The following is a 20,603-nucleotide window of genomic DNA, read 5'->3' as shown; positions in this document are numbered from 1 at the left end:
GCTCACAAAACTGTTGGGATCTATGATTCGGCGAGAGCAGCCCGTGCGCTCACTCCCTGCTTAGGAACTGATTTAGCATGCGACGAAGAGAAAGGGACAAGCAGGGCAGCGCTTGTCTTGTCCCACGTATCTTTGTATTCTCAGTCTTCGCGCGCTATATCTATTTCTAAAGAGCACATAATAACCAACTAGCCCAGCATCAAGTCTGACTGAACTCACTCACTCACTCACTCACCCACTCACTCACTCACTTCCTCACTCACTCACTCACTCAGCACACTCACTCACTCACGCACGCACCACTCACTCACTCACGCACTCACTCACTCAACACACTCACTCACTCACGCACGCACTCACTCACTCATCACACTCACTCAGCACACTCACTCACACTCACTAACTAACTACTCACTCAGCACACTCACTTCCTCACTCAGCACACTCACTCACTAAGCACACTCACTCACTCACGCACTCACTCACTCACACACACTCACTCACTCACGCACGCACGCACTCACTCACTCACTCATCACACTCACTCAGCACACTCACTCACTCACTCACTCACTAACTAACTACTCACTCAGCACACTCACTTCCTCACTCAGCACACTCACTCACTAAGCACACTCACTCACGCACGCACTCACTCACTCAGCACACTCACTCACGCACTCACTCATCACACTCACTCACTAAATACTCACTCAGCACACTCTCACTCACTGGACGCACTCAGCACACTCACTCACGCACTCACTCAGCACACTCACGCACTCAGCACGCTCACTCACGCACTTCACTCACTCAGCACACTCACCTCACTCAGCACACTCACTCACTCACTCAAAGTACTATTTGGCATTGCATGTGTCGTCCTTTCTGAATTGTGCGCGTTGTTCTCTTGACTTACTAATTTACTGCCTCACCTCATCACCCTTCCGTTTGCCAACGGGACGTGGAGCGAGGCGGAAGCGACAAGTTCCCAAGGGCACCCACCAGTCAGACGCCTCTCTAAGCAGACAGAAAAGACGCTGTCCGCCGTAAGAGAGGAGTCTGCTTCGCACTGCTATTAGCGCTTCACCTTGACTCTGAACCGAGGCGGGGGCGGTGAGTAGTTTCCGGCGGGGAGACATTGCGACGGCACCGATCAGCGCTTCCATTCAGAGTCGCGAGAGCGTGCCCAGGGGGGAACGGTCCAGTGCTCCGCCGACGCACGCAACAGGTCCCCCGTCATCAGCGTCGACGTCGGCTGACTTCACGGCAGGCAATCACCGTCACAGTGCTCAGCGGAGCAACTGTCAGCGTCGGCTGCTCCTGCGAGTACTCTCGCCCAACGCCTCGACGTCTCCTCCACTTCGAGATGACGACGCCTTGCAATTGAGCGCACTGACTCGGCCTACTAAACGATCGAAGAACGGCGCGGAATGAAGTTTCCTCGCGCGCTCGCTTCGGCCTCTGAATCGCGCAGAGACGCGCCAGCCTCGACGTTGGCCTGCGACCGCGGTGCAAGCGCCCCGGGGGAGGCATGGGGCTGCGCCACGGAGGAAGAATATAAGGAGTGGAAACTACGCAGTGTGCGGCGACCAGAAAAAGTCACAAGCCCGCGGCGCCACTATCCTGCTGGCGGCGCCTGGCGGCCTGGAAAGAAACTACTGAAATACAACGCCACAGCCTGCCCGCTGAAGCAAACACACCGTGTCGTCTGCTTGTCGTCTGTTTTGAGCGCGCGCCGCCGGAGCGCCTGCCCGGGCGCTGCATTTTAAATTTTTTTTCCCTGCTGCTTCCACGAGGCGCCGCAAGGCGCCGCCACGGCATGCGCCCCCGTCGGCGCATACAACTGTGACTATCTGGTCGCCTGCGCTCGCTCGCGCAGACGGGAGTTTCACCTCCTGTATAGTCTTGCTCCTTGGGCTGCGCCAACCTATTACCGACTCTTTCAAGCCTCGCAGGCACGTCGGCATTGATTATGACTGTAAACAGTGCAGCGTCTGCTCGAAAGTTGCTTCCGTTCGCTCCCCGTGTAGGATAGAGATTTACCTGTAGAGGCTCCTAAATTTGAAGGAGCAACTAAATTATATCAGTGTACTGATGGGAAGCGTAACATGCGGACATGATCGCATCGTCGCACTGTCACAGGTCATCATCAGAACCGATCGATCATCTCCTGAGTTGCACTGAATATACCATCGTAAACTATGTTTTTTTACTAATATAGAGCCAGAAATGCATTACGCCACCGTGTCGGCGCGGGAACATCATCCCGCGTAGTTTGCCGAGCTCACTTTCTGATGCTGATATAATCGTACACCACGCCTTCATCGCCTTGCCTCTCACTTGACAGAACATGCGCACATCAGTCGGAATCAGGCGCATTTACTTTTTGTGTGGAAATAACAGCGCTTTGGAGCCGTGTTTATTTGCGACAGCCGGGATTACAGTACGGGCATATATCCACGGGGCGGTTAAGGGGGCTGGTGTTTACCGCGAACTGTGATGTTGCCCAGATTTACAGACGCCATAGTTTCCCTCTCACCCGTCTCCTCGCTCAAGATACAGAACACATGCAGATGCACGCTTCCCCACTCCCTTTAATACCGAAATTAAGAAAAGCAATAGTCGAATCTCATTATAACGAAACATTTTAAAATGAAGTAATCGATATAACGAAGGAAAGTCAATTCTTCTTGGTAGCTCGGTCAGCACGGGCTGTAACGAACCTACGCCTATAGCGAAGTAATCACCAGGGCCTTCAACTTGGTTATAACGAGGTTCAACTGTATTCTCTTGCCTGAATCATCCAGTCCTCGCTATCTGCTGACCGTGCTTAGCATTTTATGCCTGCTTTCAAATAGCAGTAGAATGGCTTGAAACAAAGTTTTCAGCCGAATGGTGAAAAAGAATATATATGTGCACACGCTGTTTTGTGCAAATATACTAGTCGACCTTAACCAATGGAAAATGCCATCCGTTTACGGCAAGTGTTCAGTGTCCTCCTTTGCGTTGTGTTTCACGAAGAGTTCTGCCCCTGCGAACGCAGTGCCGGCCGTTAGCGCAGAGCGCGAACCTCCCCAGGTGGTCCGCGCCCTCGCCCCGGTTGGCGTTGAGAGCACACACCGTGACACTGGCATACCTGACGAAGGAGAAGGTGACGCACTCAACCGTGTCGTGGAACACATGCGTTCGCAACTAACTCACTGCTGCGCCTACTCGAGTGAGCCATGCGCGCCGGATACAAAGGATAACGCGTCATTGGGACAGTGCCTGCAGCGTATACATTTCTACGCTTTGCAAGAACGGCCTTGCAATTCTATGGGTGGAGCTCTTGAGTATTCATCTCTGTAAATTGGCTGTTTTTTTTTCGAGCACTTGCGTACCCTTGGCAGGTACCTGCCACACACAGTTTTAAATGATTCACTGCAGTGGCGACAAAAGTCGGGAAAAAATTGTTTTCTTTATCGAAAGTATAACAGAATATCCAGTGACGAGGCGCAGTGGCGGATGAGAATCCTAATTAATCAACGTCACGAACCCGCCGCGGTGGCTCAGTGGTTAGGGCGCTCGACTACTGATCCGGAGTTCCCGGGTTCGAACCCGACCGCGGTGGCTGCGTTTTTATGGAGGAAAAACGCTAAGGCGCCCGTGTGCTGTGCGATGTTAGTGCACGTTAAAGATCCCCAGGTGGTCGAAATTATTCCGGAGCCCTCCACTATGGCACCTCTCTCTTCCTTTCTTCTTTCGCTCCCTCCTTCCTCCATTCCCTTACGGCGCGGTTCAGGTGTCCAACGATATATGAGACAGATACTGCGCCATTTCCTTTCCCCAAATACCAATTATTATCAACGTCACGAGTTCTTTAAGCGTAAACCTCGTTAAAAACAAATGCGGTCAGAACTTCGGGGTCACAGTGATACAACTTACGACCTCAGCACGTCGAAGATTGGATATGGGCAAATAAGCAAGCGGGACTGAGGTATAAATGCATGCCACAGCGATTTGATTATGCGCCGTTTGCGCTAAGTGCTCACAATGCCGTCCCATATGTCCGGAAAGCATCAAAATTTGTCATTTGAACTGTATTCAAATGTGGCTAATCTTGTGTGGTCAAGGCGGTCGTCATTATTGTCGCGGCAGTTGTTAAAGTAATAAATACGCAGACAAAATATTGTATCTGCTTAGGACTCAGAGAAAGCAAGATGCAGTAATAAAAGGGCCGGGAGGCGAAAAGTTAACAAGGCGTGAATCCGTCTAATTTATCGTGCTCGGAGAACTGCCACTAAAGGCAGCAAAAGGTCGTGAGAAAAACGTAATCTGCAAGTGCATACGTCCCGGGTTCGAACCCGACCGCGGCGGCTGCGTTTTTATGGAGGAAAAACGCTAAGGCGCCCGTGTGCTGTGCGATGTCAGTGCACGTTAAAGATGCCCAGGTGGTCGAAATTATTCCGGAGCCCTCCACTACGGCACCTCTTCTTCCTTTCTTCTTTCACTCCCTCCTTTACCCTTCCCTTACGGCGCGGTTCAGGTGTCCAACGATATATGAGACAGATACTGCGCCATTTCCTTTCCCCAAAAACCAATTATTATTATTATGAAGTGCATACGCTGACAAACGCAAGTGGAACTGGCCCCAGTTTGCACAAAGCGCGATTCAGGTCTGCTATTTTCAGACAGCGCAACAACGCTCTCATAATTCCGCCGAAATTGTGTCCCAGCCTCAAACCTGAGGTGACCGTCAAAAGAAAGAGAAAAATGAACAAGAAGGGAAATGATTGAACGGTTAGCGACTACGCGTAGGCAAGTTTTCACCGCTCCACAGGCAGTCGCGGAGGTAAACGGGTCTCAGAAAGCGTAGACACATTCTTGCAGTTTTTATACATATTTGGCGTCGTAAAGTGAGTCACGATACTATTTGTTCTGTTCTGCCGTCCAACTGGCTTAAGTCGCGCTGAAGGTAATCTTTATCGCGGTTGCGTGGACAACAATTACTGGTAGGTGCTCAACTGTTGTTTCGCAACAATAGAAGCATTCTTAACGTTTACGTTAAGACACGAAAAGCGCCTGTGCAATCTGCGGAGTTGCAACCGTGTTTCGTGCGTTAAGACATTGTTAAGAAACAGAAAACGTCGACCGATGGACACGCTGGGCGGCACCGAAAGAAATATGAGCAATTATAATTTTGCGCCGCCAAATTGCAATACCACATTGCAGGGGGAGGCACCGGAAGAAATACGCGCAATTATCATTTTGCGCCATAATATGTAACATCATATCGCCCTGGGCCGCGCCGAAAGAAGCATGTGCAAATATCGCATTGCACCATCAGACACGTGAAGAAAGACTACGTAAGCTCAAAAGATTTTTTTTTGTTCTTGAAATCATCGGCTTTGTGCAGAGACCACTGCACACGCGAGTAATAATCTGAGAGTCGCGCCGTCTCTGGTGAGTTACTTGGTTGAGGTTTCTTGCTTGGAGCAACCTCCCTAAGCTCCTCTCATCTCTCAAGACTCCTGACCTTTAACGTCGCCGAGCTCGGTTTCACAACCACGAAAACAGCGAATCTTCTACGAAGCGGTCCGCTTCCGCGTTCGTGTCTTACATTATGTATTTCGGGAAATGTAACAAAGCAAAATGTACTCAAATGACAGAGAAGAGTTTGGAAACAATTTGAGGAGCAGGTAGGTGTACCGATGAGGAAGGTTGACTCGAAAGTTTGAAAAGCCGACGACGTCGGGGACAAAAGTCGGCCGGAGACAAAGAAACGCGCAAGAAAAATTCGTCGCGGACACAGACAGACGGACAGAGGCATAGTAAGGACATACTTGCGCGCAAAAAGCTCAACAATGGGTGTCACGCGAAGCGGATATAATCACTAGTGTCTTCCGCGAATGCGAATCCTCCGAGCGAAAGCCCTGCGCCGTGCGATTTTGAAAGTTCTTGCTGTTCAGTGTGTGTGTGTCTCGTGACCAGTTGCGGCATTCTTGTGTTCTTGTAAGCCCTTCTAACCTGGCGAGGAGGACAGACGCAGCCATGCGGGAGGCCCGAAAAAAGGAAGAAATGCTGGGTGAGGATGACGCGGGGAGGAGAGGTTGGAGAGGGGGTGCATCTGCCTGGCGAAAACGGTCGCGCGGGTTGATGGAAAGAGAGGGGGAAAGGGCGGTGGAGGACGGGGGAGCACGCAGGAAGGGAAGCGCTTTCGTTTTGCCCTTTGCTCCTCTGGCCCGTTTTCGTTTTCAGAAGCGTAGTAGTACTGTCGCTTTCGTCTCTCCTCCTCCTCTCCTCTTCCTCCTTTCCCATCGGCTTCGCCGGGCGGGCAATTTGCATCGGTGGCGCGAAGGTATAAAGCTAGCCCGCGGCGGGGCTCCGTCGAAAGTCTCGTAGACGAGAGATGGTTCTTGATTTCGCAGTTGGTCGTTCATCGCTGTCACCTTAACCACCACCACCACCGCTGCAGTTGCTGTCTTGGGAGGAGAGCCGCCGGTTTCCGCGCTATTTTCTATTTCTCACCGAAAGGATTCTTGTTCTTGTGACGTTCGCCGCATCGGTGGAGTTCCGAAGGGAGGATTCTTCGAGCTCTTCGTACATCTATCGCTGTTGGGATATGTGACCGGCAAGTTTGGGTCCAGCGAATGGAGCGGAGAATGAGGCTTCACGGCTGAAGTACACTTTTTTTTCCTTTCTTTGCCTCGATAGTACTCCTTTTTTATTATTATTTCGAGCCGTCATCGTTTGAACACTTTTTTTTTCTTCTTTTTGACGAGGTTAAAGAAGCGAACCGGGTATTTTCGTTCGCAAAGTGACGGGCTCTGAGTAGCGTTGTGGTTTAAGCGTGACGCCTGACGGAAGGGACAAAGGTCTTTCCTCATTTTTGGGTCAAAGCGCACCGGAAGTAGAGAAGACGTAAATTAAATCGACTTGGAGTCCACTCGTCATCTTTGAAAGACGGAAGCGTTGGGCGGAAATCAAAAAGAGATACAGGAAGAAAGACTCGCGAAACATATTGAGAAAGACCGACGTGCGATAGACCCAAGAACAGCCTCTGCACTGAACCTGTCCAGCACTCTTTCAAAACATCGAGTGGCTACCGAAGACTCGAAGGACTCGACAAGCTCTGGGAGGTCTGCAGGCGTTACTCAAGAAATTCGTCGTTGACATACGACTTCCGTCAAATTGCTTCGAAGATTACTGGATCGGACCCGCCTGCGAATCGTTTCCTTGCCACAGCGGGGACAGTTCTGCGAGAATTGGATTGCCTAGCGGAGCGGGGCGTGTGTTGTCAGGCGGGACTTCCGTTTCCCGTGCCCGTCCGGAAGTTGAGAGCAGCGGCTCCGAAGCGGGACCACGACAGCGACGATGATTTTCTCCATTTCGACCAATGGCGACGGCTTGCCGCGACGCACAGACCAGGCGCACATGCCGGGCCAGGACACCAGCAGCCCGCCGGCGAGGGCCACTAACGCCAGAAACGGGTGAGCACGAACGGAGAGGGAAAGTCTACGTTGACGTGTGTACTTGTTGGAGAACTTGTTGCGCAGCCCTTTTAGTGCATATATAGACGCGTCACAGAGAATGAGAGAAATCTCTCTACTTACCGTTGAATGTTCGCAAAAATTTCTTTAGGCAGTCTGTAGACTGTCCATAGGCTTCTGTCTATAAAGTCTGTAGACTCCCTATAGACAATCCCTAGAGAGCCGTCTATACGCAATACAAATCCTATAGACAGTCTATATGGCCATACACTTTTAGCAGACTTCTGTTTATGGACAGTCTATAGACTATGAATCGACAAAAATAAATATCAACAGGAAGGCAAGAGAGTCTATGAGAAGTCTATAGATTGTCTATAGACCATTTTTGTAAGGGCTGTGCCGTAATTTATAAAAGTATTCAGAGAAACAATCCGGCTTGATCTTGTTGTTAGCTCCCTTACCCATAGCTCCTACGAAGCAATAATTTTTTGGTTGCTGACTATTTTGCTAAGCGTGATCGCATTTCTTCCTGTTTGCACACTTGGAAATTTCGTTTAGACATCCTTAACCGAACACGTATATTAATGAAAAAAGAGGAGAGTATGTCAAGGAATGGTACGCATTTTAGTGGTCTTTTCTTTATCTTCCAACCGTAAAATTCTAAGAGAAGAGCCACATACGAAAGGTAGCGCACCTTTCTTTCTGGCACAGTGCTTTCGTATTTTGAAAACATCAAGATACAGCCAGCCCGTAATACTATGCGCGATTTCATTGTGAACGAACGAAAGGCGGTACTTTTCTACAAATGGTTGGTCCGTGTCAAATGTCGGCTTGATATGGGCGTGACAGATTTCAGGTCCGATTTAAGACAACGCTCTGCACCTGCTTGTATTCGTTACCATAAAAAAAATATTATTATAATAAACCAGATACCGCCTTCTTCTAGAACGTAAGTGGGGAAACATTAGTCGTACATCTGCAGGTACTCAAAATGCGCAAACGATTCTTTATGAGCGTTATGAAGCATGCGGAAATAGGTCGCAGAAGATCCGCAAAGGCTTCTTATGACCAATAATGCCCCAAGAAAGTAAGGAAGAAATACCGTTCATTGAGGGCGTCACGCCCCAGGAATATATCCCTTCAAGATATTTCTGGCTATTGCCATCCTCTGCATGCCCGCAAAAAAACAAAACAACCGCTGTGGGTCTCCCGTCAAACACAATGTTCCCGGTTCGACCCTGGCCGCAACGGCTATATTTTGAGGAAAAAAGCAAAACACCTCTGTTATAAAATTTTGATTCTTTTGACGATTGCGATATTGTGTTTCGCATTTTGACAAAAAGTATCCGGGGCGTAGAGTGGGAAGCATTTGGGAGATGTGACGGATAATGCCTCAGCAAACTTCGGTTTGTTGATTGTAGTGTCCTGCTGAGTAACAATTAAAATAATGACCCGACTAATTATTTAAGACCTGAATATACTACGTATAGGAATGTGCCTGAAAGCAAATACGAAGAAAAGTAAGGCAATGATCGAAAGTCCTGTGGAGAACCAAGAGTTTAACGCAGGCAGTGCGACACTAAACGGTGCGTATGCTTACATGGGCCACGCATGGTAGAAAACATGGAAGGCGGTTATTCCAAGCACAAGCTTGGGCAAGGAAAGGGTGGGAAGCACCAGTCCGCTAAGGAAAGTTTGGACAAGAGGACTTGTCGCCCAGACAAAGGCAAGCCCTCTTATCGAAAAGATGGTGAGCGGTATGAGGCTTCAGCCTAGGCTGAGTTGCAGCGGGAAATCCAGTGCGCATTTTAGGAAGGTGTAAAGTGATGTTGAAGTGCACGTGTTGGATTCAAGAGACAGCTGGGGAGTATAGACTTTTATAGTCATCTTCATCATCGTCATCAGCCTGACTACACCCACTGCACGGCAAAGGCCTCTCCCATGTCTTTCCAATTAACCCTGTCCTTTGCCATCAGCGCCAGCGCAATGAGTGATCGCGAAGGTGACGACAGGCGTAACGTTAAGAGACAAAAAGTAACGCAACGTACGTGCATCTGTAGAGCAAGCTAGAGTTGATGATGTTCCAGATGAAATTAAGAGGAGAATGGATTTGGGCAGGACATAAAATGTAAGGCGCAGAAAACCGCCTGTCGAGTGAAGTTATGCAGTGGATAACAAGGCAGATACAACGAAGTCGATAAGAGCAGAAAATCAGCTGGAGTAAAGAAGAAATTCGCAAGAACAGAGTTTCCGCGGCTGACGGTGGATAAGGATAATGTCGTCGATGTGTTAAGTATAGCCCTGCTCTGTGGACTTATCCTAATTAATGATGATGACGACAGTGAAGATGATGACGACAGGCAATTTCTATGCGCCTGAAATGTCACCGTATCTTACCCCTTTTTTTTGTTGACAGGGATAGACACGGCAAGACTGATTCAAACTGTTTCATTTTCCTGGCTTGCCCCCTGCGCTGTTGTGCTAAAAGGAAACTTCAAAAGATGAGCGAGACCGTTAGCTGTGCCGAGGACGGACTATTCCAATTGCGTCGGTGCATGGCATATAACACCGACAAATGCCATTGCGTGTCTCAGCACGTCAGAAGTTGGGAACTTTCTCGCTCTACGGAGCTGTTTATCGACTTGTCCGCTAGGGGATGAGCGCATGCGTGAAAAAGACAAAATGCCTTTCTGCGTCAAATGTCGCCAAACGATGCACATCCAAGGAGGGCGGAATTCAAAGCCTAACGTTAACGACCAGATTCAGGGAGTGGAAAAATAAAATTTGGCAGTTGCTTAACTTGGCTAACCCTGGAATTCAGCGAAAAGCAAGCACGCTTGCTAAGCGTCTGAGGCTCGTCCATGGTAGCACCGATACTCGCTCGCGACAGCCGTTCTATACGTACCCACACATACCCATACCCACACATTTACCCATACCCACGAGGGGTGCAGTGCACACTTCGGCCTTCATTTTTCTTTCATCGCTTATTGACTTTTAAGTAGCCGATATACGGAGCTGTCGATGCTCCATCCGAGCTGCCACGTCACGTCAAGCGACGGAGCTGCGCTCATCGCAGACGAGTGAAGAAATCGCGTGCTGCCATCCACGCACTACGAGATCAAGGCGCGGCCGCAGCTTCGTCGGACACGCCGACTGTGCTGCGCGCACGACCGTGACCGACGTGCCGAAGGTGCGCAACGCTAAACGCGAGGAAGTCAGGCAGCCACAAAGGCGCGCAGTGACGACGACGCCCGATGGCCTCGCGACACTTCACGGCTCAGCGGACGCCCTTGCCTCGTCTCCCGCCGTGATCAGCTCGAGGCATGCAGCTTCTGCGTGTCAACTCCTTCCCCTTTCTACTTCGTCTGCGCCGATCGTTTGATCTACACTCAAGCTTGAATCTTTTGTGTAACGCCTCGTTACCAGGCTTTGTTCCTCCAACAATGGCCCGCGACAGGTGCCTTAGAGAAGACTAGCGCCGTTTGATGGGCTCGTCAAATGGTGTGGTCGTCATCGTTTTGGTTCGAAATTCATACTTTCAAATGGGAAAGTTTTCATTATCTTGTCCGATTTCTCTATTGACTATTTTGATCGCTGTGAATAATGATTAAACGGTGATCGCTGAAGCGGCTCACCCGGGTACCCGCACTATGCGGAGAAGTACCTCTTGCAAGCGAACAATCGCTAAATGAGAAGCATGAAATCAATAAGACAGTGAGCGAGAAATCAATCAATAAATATTAATTTTAATTTATACCGCAGGCCACTGCTGGTGAGGCTCTTCTGTTGCAAGAACAGCGTGCTTTTTTTCCTGCTTTTTGATTTTGGAGTTTCTGTTTTTCTTCTGTACCTTTTTGAAGCTGATAGGTTGCTAGAAATATCTGTGGGTGGTCTTGACGCCGAAAGTAAGTGCCTGCATCAAATTATTTGCTGGAGCGGCGTAGCACATTCTGCACAGGACGGGTCACATATGACAGGAGCGCTCCCCTTCAGTTATAGGGTAGTGCAAACGAACTGGCGGGAATAGTGATAATTTCTGGCCTTGGAAATAGATCTTCAATATCGGAAATCCCTCAAAAAACAATCATTTTCGGATATTGTGTTATTACGTGACCCGCTTTTTTCGATAGCATAAAAGGACGCGAGAAAAAAATTCGGAGTGTTCCTGGAGATATATAGAAATCGCTCATGGGAGCACTGGCCGTCGCTTTCTATATAACGCTGTGCGGTTCCTGCTTTTACTAAACTTCCATCATTTCTCTGCAGCGTCCGGGCTGAGTGAATGCAACACCGATAAAAACAGGCTGAATAGTGTGATAGTAACCGCAGGAAATTTGGCACCGATATAACACACAAGAAGTCTAGGGGACAGACATGCCACACTTGCAGACATAGTTCCAATACTTGCTTTCTATAAGTTCGGTGTGGCTGTTATTGTATTCTTGCCTAATATGCATAGAAAGAGAGATGCGCATCAGGCTAGTATCTGCAAGCTGCAGGTGAAAATAGGGACGTAAAGTCGAATTGCAAGCTCTGTTTTCGTTCATTTACGAGTGCTCAACAGGTTAGCAGGTCTGGAAACAGGGCAAGTCCTGCCACCCTGTAACACTCTTCGGGCCGTCAGGAATGAATCAGTTGACCGCAGCGGTGGCCTAATGGTTTCAGCATCCGCCTCGCATGCGGGAGGTGCGGGGTTCGAACCCAAGTTCTGCCGGATACCCACCGGCGATACAATGGGCACAAGCTTCCCCCTGGCCTGGTGCTCGCCTTACCAGGGGTGGAATGCTTGAGAAATAGATCTTTCACCCCGCCTTGTGTAGACGCAAATACCTTATGCCATGACGGTCTTCTCCCAAGCTGTCTTTGCGTCATTAAAAAAATCACCACCACCATCATCATCATCATGAATGATTCAGTCTCTAGCTCTTTATCTTACCCGAGTTTCTGAGAGATTTGAAACGGCAGCACCTATACAAACTCTAGTTATACGCGATTTTCTTTTATCTACATCAACCTGACACTTCTCGATAGCTGCATACTTTAACCAGCGGAAAAGGCTACTCCTGGATGGCCCGTGTTCTAGTATCTTGAAGAAAAGAAATGTGAAGGAAGAAAAGAAAAGAAATTCACTGTTCTTCCCAAGTTACCGTCAAGTTTTGTTCGCTGCCGGTTAAAATCAAGATTTGCCTGTTTCTTTTCTTTGCATACACAGCTGCATTGCAACAGAAACTTTCAGTTTCTTATATCCGGCACAGGGCTCTGAGCACAGTTCTGCGAATAGCCCAGGACTTTTGCATTAAAGCGGAGGTAAAGCTGGAAATGTCTTTTAAGTGCACTGTCCTTCAATTCGCCCTTTCACCTCGGCCTTTACTTACTTCAGCGCCAGCAGGTTGGGCAAAAGGTCGCAGAGGTGCTTGCCTTCGCCTTCTCGGTTTTCTCTGCCCGACTGAAGTTCGCGAAGTTTGCTTTCTTCGTGATTGAGCGCTTCCGCCGTCATTTTCTCACTCAGCAGTTTCAGCGCTTTTTTTTTTGTTTTACCTCGCTCTGGTCACGCCCCTCAGCGTTTCCGAGTTTTTAATTTACTTTCTTTTCTTTGTCTTAGGAAGCAAGAAAAACTGCTTGCCGGCAGCGCTCGAAGCGATCCCCCCCCCCCCCCCCCCCCCCCCCTGCTGTCCAAACAGCGCAGGTCAGCAATGCGTGCAGGAAGCTCCGACTTCCGGGTATCACGAAGAAGCAATGCGAAGCCGCGACCCGTAGCTGTGGACGGCGCGAAAACAATAGAAGCGATGGGCCCCAGATGTCCGGGGCATAGAGCATGGCACTCATGAAACGAACACGCGGACGATATATGCAAGCGTTTTATTTTTATCGAGCACTCTCCTGCTCGGCAAAAAAGCACTGCAAAAAAATCGCGGCGAGTGCAAGGGTCTCAGCATATGGAGGTTGCACCGAGTGAGACAACGTATGCGCGAGCTGTTAGGTATAACCTGTTGTTCTCGCGTTGACTGGTCCTGGCCGCCGTACCTCGCTTCTCGCACGCAAGCCTTATTAATAAAACTTCCGCATATGCCTAGCCCAGCTTAGCGCTTCGCCAACAAAATGCTCGCTGGAGCGCAGTCCGCATTTGTCCAGCTGGGTCCCAAGGGTCGTCCTTCGCTCTTTATCGGATGATCTGAGTCGCAAGGTCATGCGACGGTAGGAGTCTACGCTGAAGATGCAATTTTTTTTGGCTCTCATTTAAAAATAAATTACCGCTCTCTAATTCGGTACAGCGCAACAGTTCTTCGATGATGGAAGCATCGCTTGTCACGCGGTCGAGGAATGGAGAGGTAGACAGGATTCTGCATGCGGAAATCCGGTCGCCTATAGCTTAAGTGTCGGAAACAAGAATAAGGGAATGAAAGAACAAGGCAGGGACACAAGCGTGAGGGCACTTAGTAAGTTTGAATGCTGTGCAGTACAGTAAGCCTTGCCTGACTTGTGTATTCATCGCGTTCAGAGTTTGAAGCCCAGACCGTCGTAACGCTTGGGAGTCCGTTCAAAGTAATGTGCATCTGGCAGCGTTCCAATACCGTATAGTGTCTGGCTGTCCGTTTCGCTGATACTACGCAACTCTTTTACCCGGTGGCATGTGCTTTTGAGGTGCTCCTCGAGCTCTGTTTTTGTGCTGTTCTTGAGTTCCTTCGAACCGTGCGCGGTCCTTCGTGGCTTATTGTGCATGGTTCAAAGCGGGCTTATGTTGCGTACTGAAAACAAAATGCCACAGATACTCGGTTCATTAATACCACAGGGGAGCGAAAGTCTTTGTCTTCAAGAGAGAAGATACAAAATGGAATGTACTGAAGAGCGATTGGCCGACTTCATGTTTCACGTACCTGTTCGTCACATTTATTTATAGCGCATGAACAGCGCGGAGAACAGAAGAAGAAACTTCTTAAAGGAGGAAAGAACTGCCCTATCATGAGCGAGGGGTCTTTCATGGCCTCTTCAAGAAACTCGATACTGAAGATTCTAACCAAGGCTTCGCTTGGTGTGACGTCTATAGTAGCCTTTGAAAAGCACGCATAACGTCGTCGCGAAACTTTTGTTTCATTAATTTCACACGCTGTGTGTGGCACTAGCGAGAATTTCACATCCTGAAGCCGGATTCACAAGGCTGGCCGTGTCGGATGTCGTGTTGGCTGTAACTGCCTACCATCGTCAGCCATTGCACTGCTGGCGGCCCCGATTTTAATAGTCGGAACCAGTCGTGCACCTCGACTTACGTAGCACGAAGCGCTGCCGAGACTGGGAATACGATTAACATCATTGCAAAAACAGCATCATCGCACTACAGATAAAAAAGAGCAAATTGAGATTTCACGATCTTCGGGATAATAGGTGGCATTAAGGGAAGAGAACACGGCAGGGTAGGGTAGGATAAAGAATGACCAACCGCCTGACCGATGAAGCAGACGCCTATACGCTAAGAACGGTGCTACGCGAGGCGCACCCGCGAACACTGCATTTCCCCCACCCAGACAGTGCTGATGCTTGATCATATGAGTGACACGTGCCGTCAGGTAGCTCGGGATCTGGCGGTGCATTAGTTCAGGACCCTGCGTGAAACGAGAAACAGCGATCCACTTAGTTGTAGTTTGCGTCCACAGCTACGCCACGGTATCATGCAAGAACAGTACACGCATAACAACACAATGACAAAACAGCACAGGACAGTGCTGTTGTGTTTCTGTGCTGTTTTTTTCGGCGTGCTGTTTTCGCGCATGCTGTTTTGTCGCAATGCTGTTTTTCACTGTGCTGTTTTGTGTGCTCTTTTTTCACGTCCCCCTACACCACGTCGCATGTCAAACTTCTTGCATTCGTTCAAAGAAGTCGTAACACCAGTGCTAAGGCTGCAACTAACTCTGCCGTTTCGGTGAAACGCCAAGTTTTCTTCTTCCTTTGCTTCCTCCATTCTTTCTTTTTCCCGAATAGGACCACAGGTGTAACCTATGCGCGGAAAAAATAGAGCGTTTGCTACTGCAGCGTGGCTCCGAAAGTTATGTTTAGTAAAATCGAAGCACCGCTTAGAAAGTCGTCAAATGAAGTCGGACACGGCTGGTCATAAAAATTTTATCACGGCTTTGTTGCATGAAAGCTTCAAGGTCAGGGGAGCACCCGCAGCAGCGTTAGGCTTTCTTTTACCCCTTGATTTATAGAAAACGATTGAGTTTATTGAGCGAGTGGGGCAACAAAAAAATCCGCAGCGTCAGAGTTTGAGGCTCTTTGTTGCAAGCGTCGAAACCGATCGAAATGTTCCTTGCTCGCGCATTGCACATGCATTACGTTGAGGCAAGACTGGGAGCAGAACGATTCACGGCGTTCGGCATGTTAAACGTGTTCGCTTTTCTATATGCGCAGGTCTTACCTTCCCACCCCATTTCACAACTTCCTATCTCTCCTCCTCCGCCTTCCCTTCCATGTCTCTACTCATTTCCGAAAGCCCGCCTTTCTTATCCTTCAGATCAAAAAGAAAAAATATCAATTTCAAAGTGACTGGATTCATATGGCAGTAGTCTGTAAAGCTACAAGGTGACTTTCACTTTCGTGAATAATTGATCTGCCAGACCATTCTCAGTTCCTCACTGCCGTCTACAGGTGGCTGAAAATGCGTTTCTGCCCATAATATGTCGACCCGTGGAAAGTGACCGCGAAGTGCCTATTGAGAAAGAAAATGCGTTTAAGTACGGCCGCTTATGGTGTGGCGCCTGTCACTATGACAACCCCGCCTGATATGCGCATTTCTCGTCGGAGCCAGAAATCAGTCAAGAAAGGGGAATTTGGACAGTAAGTGGTGACATCACGGGAGGTCTGGTCTGCTTCAGTCGGAGAAATGCATAGTTGCGGTCACACACTCCCGCCTACCGACAACCAGGCGTTTCAATCCCTCCAAGTTGTGCGACCAGTGTACGTCAGACTTTGGTACACGCATCTCCTCACACGAGCTTATGAAATACGAACATCTGGCTATTAATAGGGAATTGTGCGACAAGGTCTTACAACACCGGTTACTAAGTGATGGGCGCCAAAATCTATGTTACGGCATGAAAGAAACGAATTAACACGTCCTAGTTGATTGCTGCCACCTCGAGTTTCAATTTACTGCTATGGTACGTGGCTGGGTGAAAGCCGAAAAAAGCGACATCTCCGCATAATTCCACAAATGTTTAGAAGGCGCTTCGAGAAACTGCGGGAAATGTGTGTTGCGCTAAGTAAAACGCACCGAGACTGACGCCCAGTGATCAGAACAGAAAGGTTGGTCGCTTGCAGGAAGCCAATATGAGATTGAGTACTATAGACATCAGTTAGGAAAGAATAAGAAGTTGATGATGAAAATGATGAATTTTTATGGCGCAAGGGCAGCTTTTGCCAAAGAGCATCATGGCACAAGGTAGCCCTCATTATACACGGTGGGTTCAAAGAGCCATTTGCCAAGCATGTCGCCCCATATAGGCCAAGTACCAGACCAGGGTAAAGCTTGCACCCATTGTATCACCGATGGGTACCCGGCGGGTGGAAATCGAACCGCGCACCTCCCGCATGCGACACTGGTGCTCAAATCGCTAAGCCGCCGCTGCGGTAAGAATAAGTTGTAACCAACACGCGTAAATACCGGGCTGACATAGCTGATTGCAGTCTGTGGCATATTTTGACATCGGCGAAGTCAGATCGACTTAGCAACGTAGTTAGGTTTCATCGAGGCCGGCGCTCTGAGTCACGGACTCCGTTGAATCTTGGTGCCTGCGTGGCCCTGGAAATCAGCTGTCGCTGTGTTTCCAGGTCACGGATTGTCAGTGAGTCCTCCCACAGCTCAGATCTCTTGTCGCCTATCCTGGCGATGTCCGGGTCTTTATGGCACGCCTATACCATGTGGTATAGGTCGCCATGTTCATAGGAGTACATACATTTGTTTTGATGTTGGTCCGGGTTGATTCTGGTTCTAATTCTATTACTGGGGAACGTGTACGGACGAGGTTTGCAGCCTCCGTAGTGTTGTTTTCTATTCCTTGCTGAGTTTGCTTCCCGGTGGATACCTTCTTCTATCCAGTCTGTAAGGCCCTATAGTTTTGCTTTTCCGTTTTAAGGGACCCAATTGGCCAGCTCTCTCTTCCCTCTAGTAAAGTGGGTGGGGATTCATAAGATTTGCATCTGTTTTTCAATCTTCTGGGCTTGGATAATCTTGCTTGCCGCTTTTGAGACTCAGCCGTCGCCTTGATTCGTGGCTGTTTGCTCTCAATCTGTGATCACCGTATGCTTTCTTGGGCTAGTGCTAGTGCTATAACAACTTCTTCGGCTGTGGGAATGTCCTTGGTCTTGATATGGCCAGGCCTGTTGTTACCTTTCCCTCTATTATTGTACTGGCTATCGTGGCAGTACCACAGCGCCGAACGGTTTGGAACGCCACTCAAGAAAACATCCTAGAGTGATTGCGCGGCAGCCTGCGTGCCTGCACAGTAGCAACAGCCAGTTATGATGAAACCTCCAGAAGAGACGTGGCACACCAGGATGGCTACAACAAAACAGGGATATCCTGCTTTTGCCTTAGCTATCGTGGTCGCTCGGCACAGGTGGCCGCTGCAGTCTTTTACGCCTCCTGATACTTTCAATTATCTCCTATGTGCACGTTGCAGTGACAGTGGCCCGGTTGGTGCCAGTCGACAGGCCCGTGCCCCTTCCTTTCCTTCTTTGTACAGTCACTTGCACATACATAGGTGGTGGTGGTGGTGGAGAAAAACTTTTATTTTTTTGTGAAGGGTGACTGGGAGACCAATCTTCATATTCGGGTTCTCAGTACAGGACTCCGATAGCTTATACATCAGTCGCGGAGGACCATGGATGTAGCCGAGGCGGAGCGTCGGGTTCGGAACGTATAGCGGGAACGTATAGCTGCACTTATAGCGGGAAAGCAGGGTCATAAATGGGCGGCGGGTCCATCAGGGGCCGAACGATGTATTTGTACCTTTAAGCCGGACCCAAACGAATGCGACTGCTTTGGGTCCACTGTACACCATTGTACAGTCGAAAGCCACTGTGCCACTGTACAGTGGCGTGCGTCTGGTGGCCTGGCGTCTCGTGCTGGTGAAGTTATGTCTGAAATACACCAACTAGCCCGCATGGTTACCGGTTACAGTTTATTTCTTCTGTGGGCAACTTTATATATGTTGGGTCCAGCGTTGTCCTGTGTTCTTCTTCTCCTGGTGTCTCGTGCTTTCGCTGGTGTAATTATGTCTGAAACACTGTACAGTCGCACGCAACGGTGCCAGAGAGCGGCTGGCGTTTAAAAACAAAGTGAAAGTGAAAGACAGGTCGGAGTGGATTGCTGCGTCAGCGGTGCCGCAATTAGGCGAGCCCACTGTGCAGCGGCAGTCCATTTCACGCATGCGCGCTCGGGGAGGCTCGCCCGTCTAGTGGGGCGCTGTACCCTCAGCCGCGCCGCGGCGGCGTCCCTCGCGCGGCACACAGGCACGCGAGCGCCCATTGTTTCTTCGAACCCGGCCCGGATTAAGAAAGGGCCGAGTCAGCGTGACACCTTTCGGCAGCGAGGAAGTCTGCTGCACTCGCCTCGTCTTCTTGGCTCAAAATAGAAGGTGGAGTTCGCTGCTTCCTCCCCCCCCCCCCTCCCCCCCATCCCATCCCCCTGAACGGAGCGCGTGCGAAAACACTGCACGTGTTGGCGAGGCGGACGTCTGAAAGTGCGTTGTTTGTGCATGCGCTTCGCCTCGTTAGCGGCGTCCGGGAGGGAACTGAAGTGTTGCTAACGGCTCATCAGTACTTGAAAGTTCGCACTGTAATGTGCATGTTAATTGAGAATTCTACTGAGACAATTACGGTCTGCCCGTTAGCTGTGCGCTCGTGTTGGTTCGGTAGAGGTACAATTCGTTGAGCGGGCTTCATTGAAGCCGTTCATTTCGATCCTACGCTCATGCGTTGCGATTGAAATAACCCGCAAGTGATTGTTCACTGGTTGCTGTAGGCTGATCAGCAATGGCTATGATAGAGAATCTAGAAAGACGTAGCTATGTAGCGTTTACTAGGGCTGCTGTGCGCTAGCAGTACCGGCTGTATTTATGTAAACGTTACAAGACACGCAACTTTACCCGATGCACTTAAGAGAAAGCACGGAAGAAATGGATGTGCAATGTTATTTTGTCGCCAAGATTGGAACGGAAATGAAATCAAGCCCTCTTAGCCATGGCATACATAGCTGTGGCGACTGGCGAGTGCACGGCCGCCAGCCAGTCGTTCAACAAGAGCTCTGTAAACCTGGATTGACCCCTGCGAGCATACAATACTGACGGTTCTTTACACGCGGATGCCTGTGTTTTTTAAGCTCGCTAGTCGGGCCTTTAAGTATAGTATTCATGAGCATTTGAACCAATAGTTCTAAACAAAAAATCTGCCATAAAGTCGACATGAACGCCAAGATTGGAGACTCCGTAAGGTACTTCGCTATCCGAAAGCTCCGGTTATTTGTAATTTTGCGGTACTTCTGGCGAGATTTTCTGCATCCCGCATGTCCTGTCATGCTAACACCACAATGGGGAGTTTTGACCGTATTTTAGGGCACAAGATTAGTAGCGCGATTGTTGACAGTTGTACCTCACGTGTTTGTCCCGAGCAAGCTTCTCAGGGTTGCATTACGAGAAGCCTGCGGGAAACGTGCCATAAGAACATCCTGCAGCCGAATACCGATATGGCGCGCGAAGTTTTCTTACTGAGGCAGCGCCTATTAAGAGACTTTTTTTAAAGCTCAAGTCTTTAGCTTATAGCGTGTCCGTAACGCTTATCTAGAAGCAGCGTGTCGTACATACTTTTCCTTTGTCGCATTTTTTTTTCCATGGGCGTTCAGCCAAGGGGAAGACATCGTTGAGAAGCCATGCCGATCCATTAAACAAAGTGCTTCGCTTCGCTGTACACTCGGCAGAGAATCAATCGCGGGCTTTTACGGGTGGCATCAGCACACTGCTCGAAGTGGACTTCTACCCGCTTCGTTTCTTCGCGCTCCTTCAGCTAAACACGCTATTTCGAAAAGCTGGAAGGCAGACGTCTGTCGAGAACCTGGACCTGGGGCAGTGCCGACGAGTCACG

General features: G+C 49.4%; 1 protein-coding gene across 6 annotated transcripts in view; it reads left to right on the top strand.

Annotated features, from left to right (window-relative positions):
• The window catches only part of Nep3 (M13 family metallopeptidase neprilysin 3), a 130,693-nt gene that overhangs the window by 28,023 nt on the left and 82,067 nt on the right, over nucleotides 1-20,603 (top strand). Inside the window, exon 1 of one of the 6 annotated variants that reach the window (XM_077653470.1) lies at nucleotides 6,372-7,472. The exons of 4 other annotated variants lie outside the window; for them this stretch is intronic. In XM_077653470.1, coding sequence (XP_077509596.1) covers nucleotides 7,357-7,472 — 116 coding nt within the window. In that variant the 5' untranslated portion in view covers nucleotides 6,372-7,356. Of the gene's footprint in view, nucleotides 1-6,371; nucleotides 7,473-20,603 lie in introns of those variants that run through there. One more of the 6 variants, XM_077653465.1, reaches the window with a different exon arrangement.

This window comes from Amblyomma americanum, chromosome 2 (genome assembly GCF_052857255.1).
Source record: "Amblyomma americanum isolate KBUSLIRL-KWMA chromosome 2, ASM5285725v1, whole genome shotgun sequence".
Taxonomy (NCBI): domain Eukaryota; kingdom Metazoa; phylum Arthropoda; class Arachnida; order Ixodida; family Ixodidae; genus Amblyomma; species Amblyomma americanum.
This window is presented reverse-complemented; position numbering and strand designations above follow the sequence as displayed.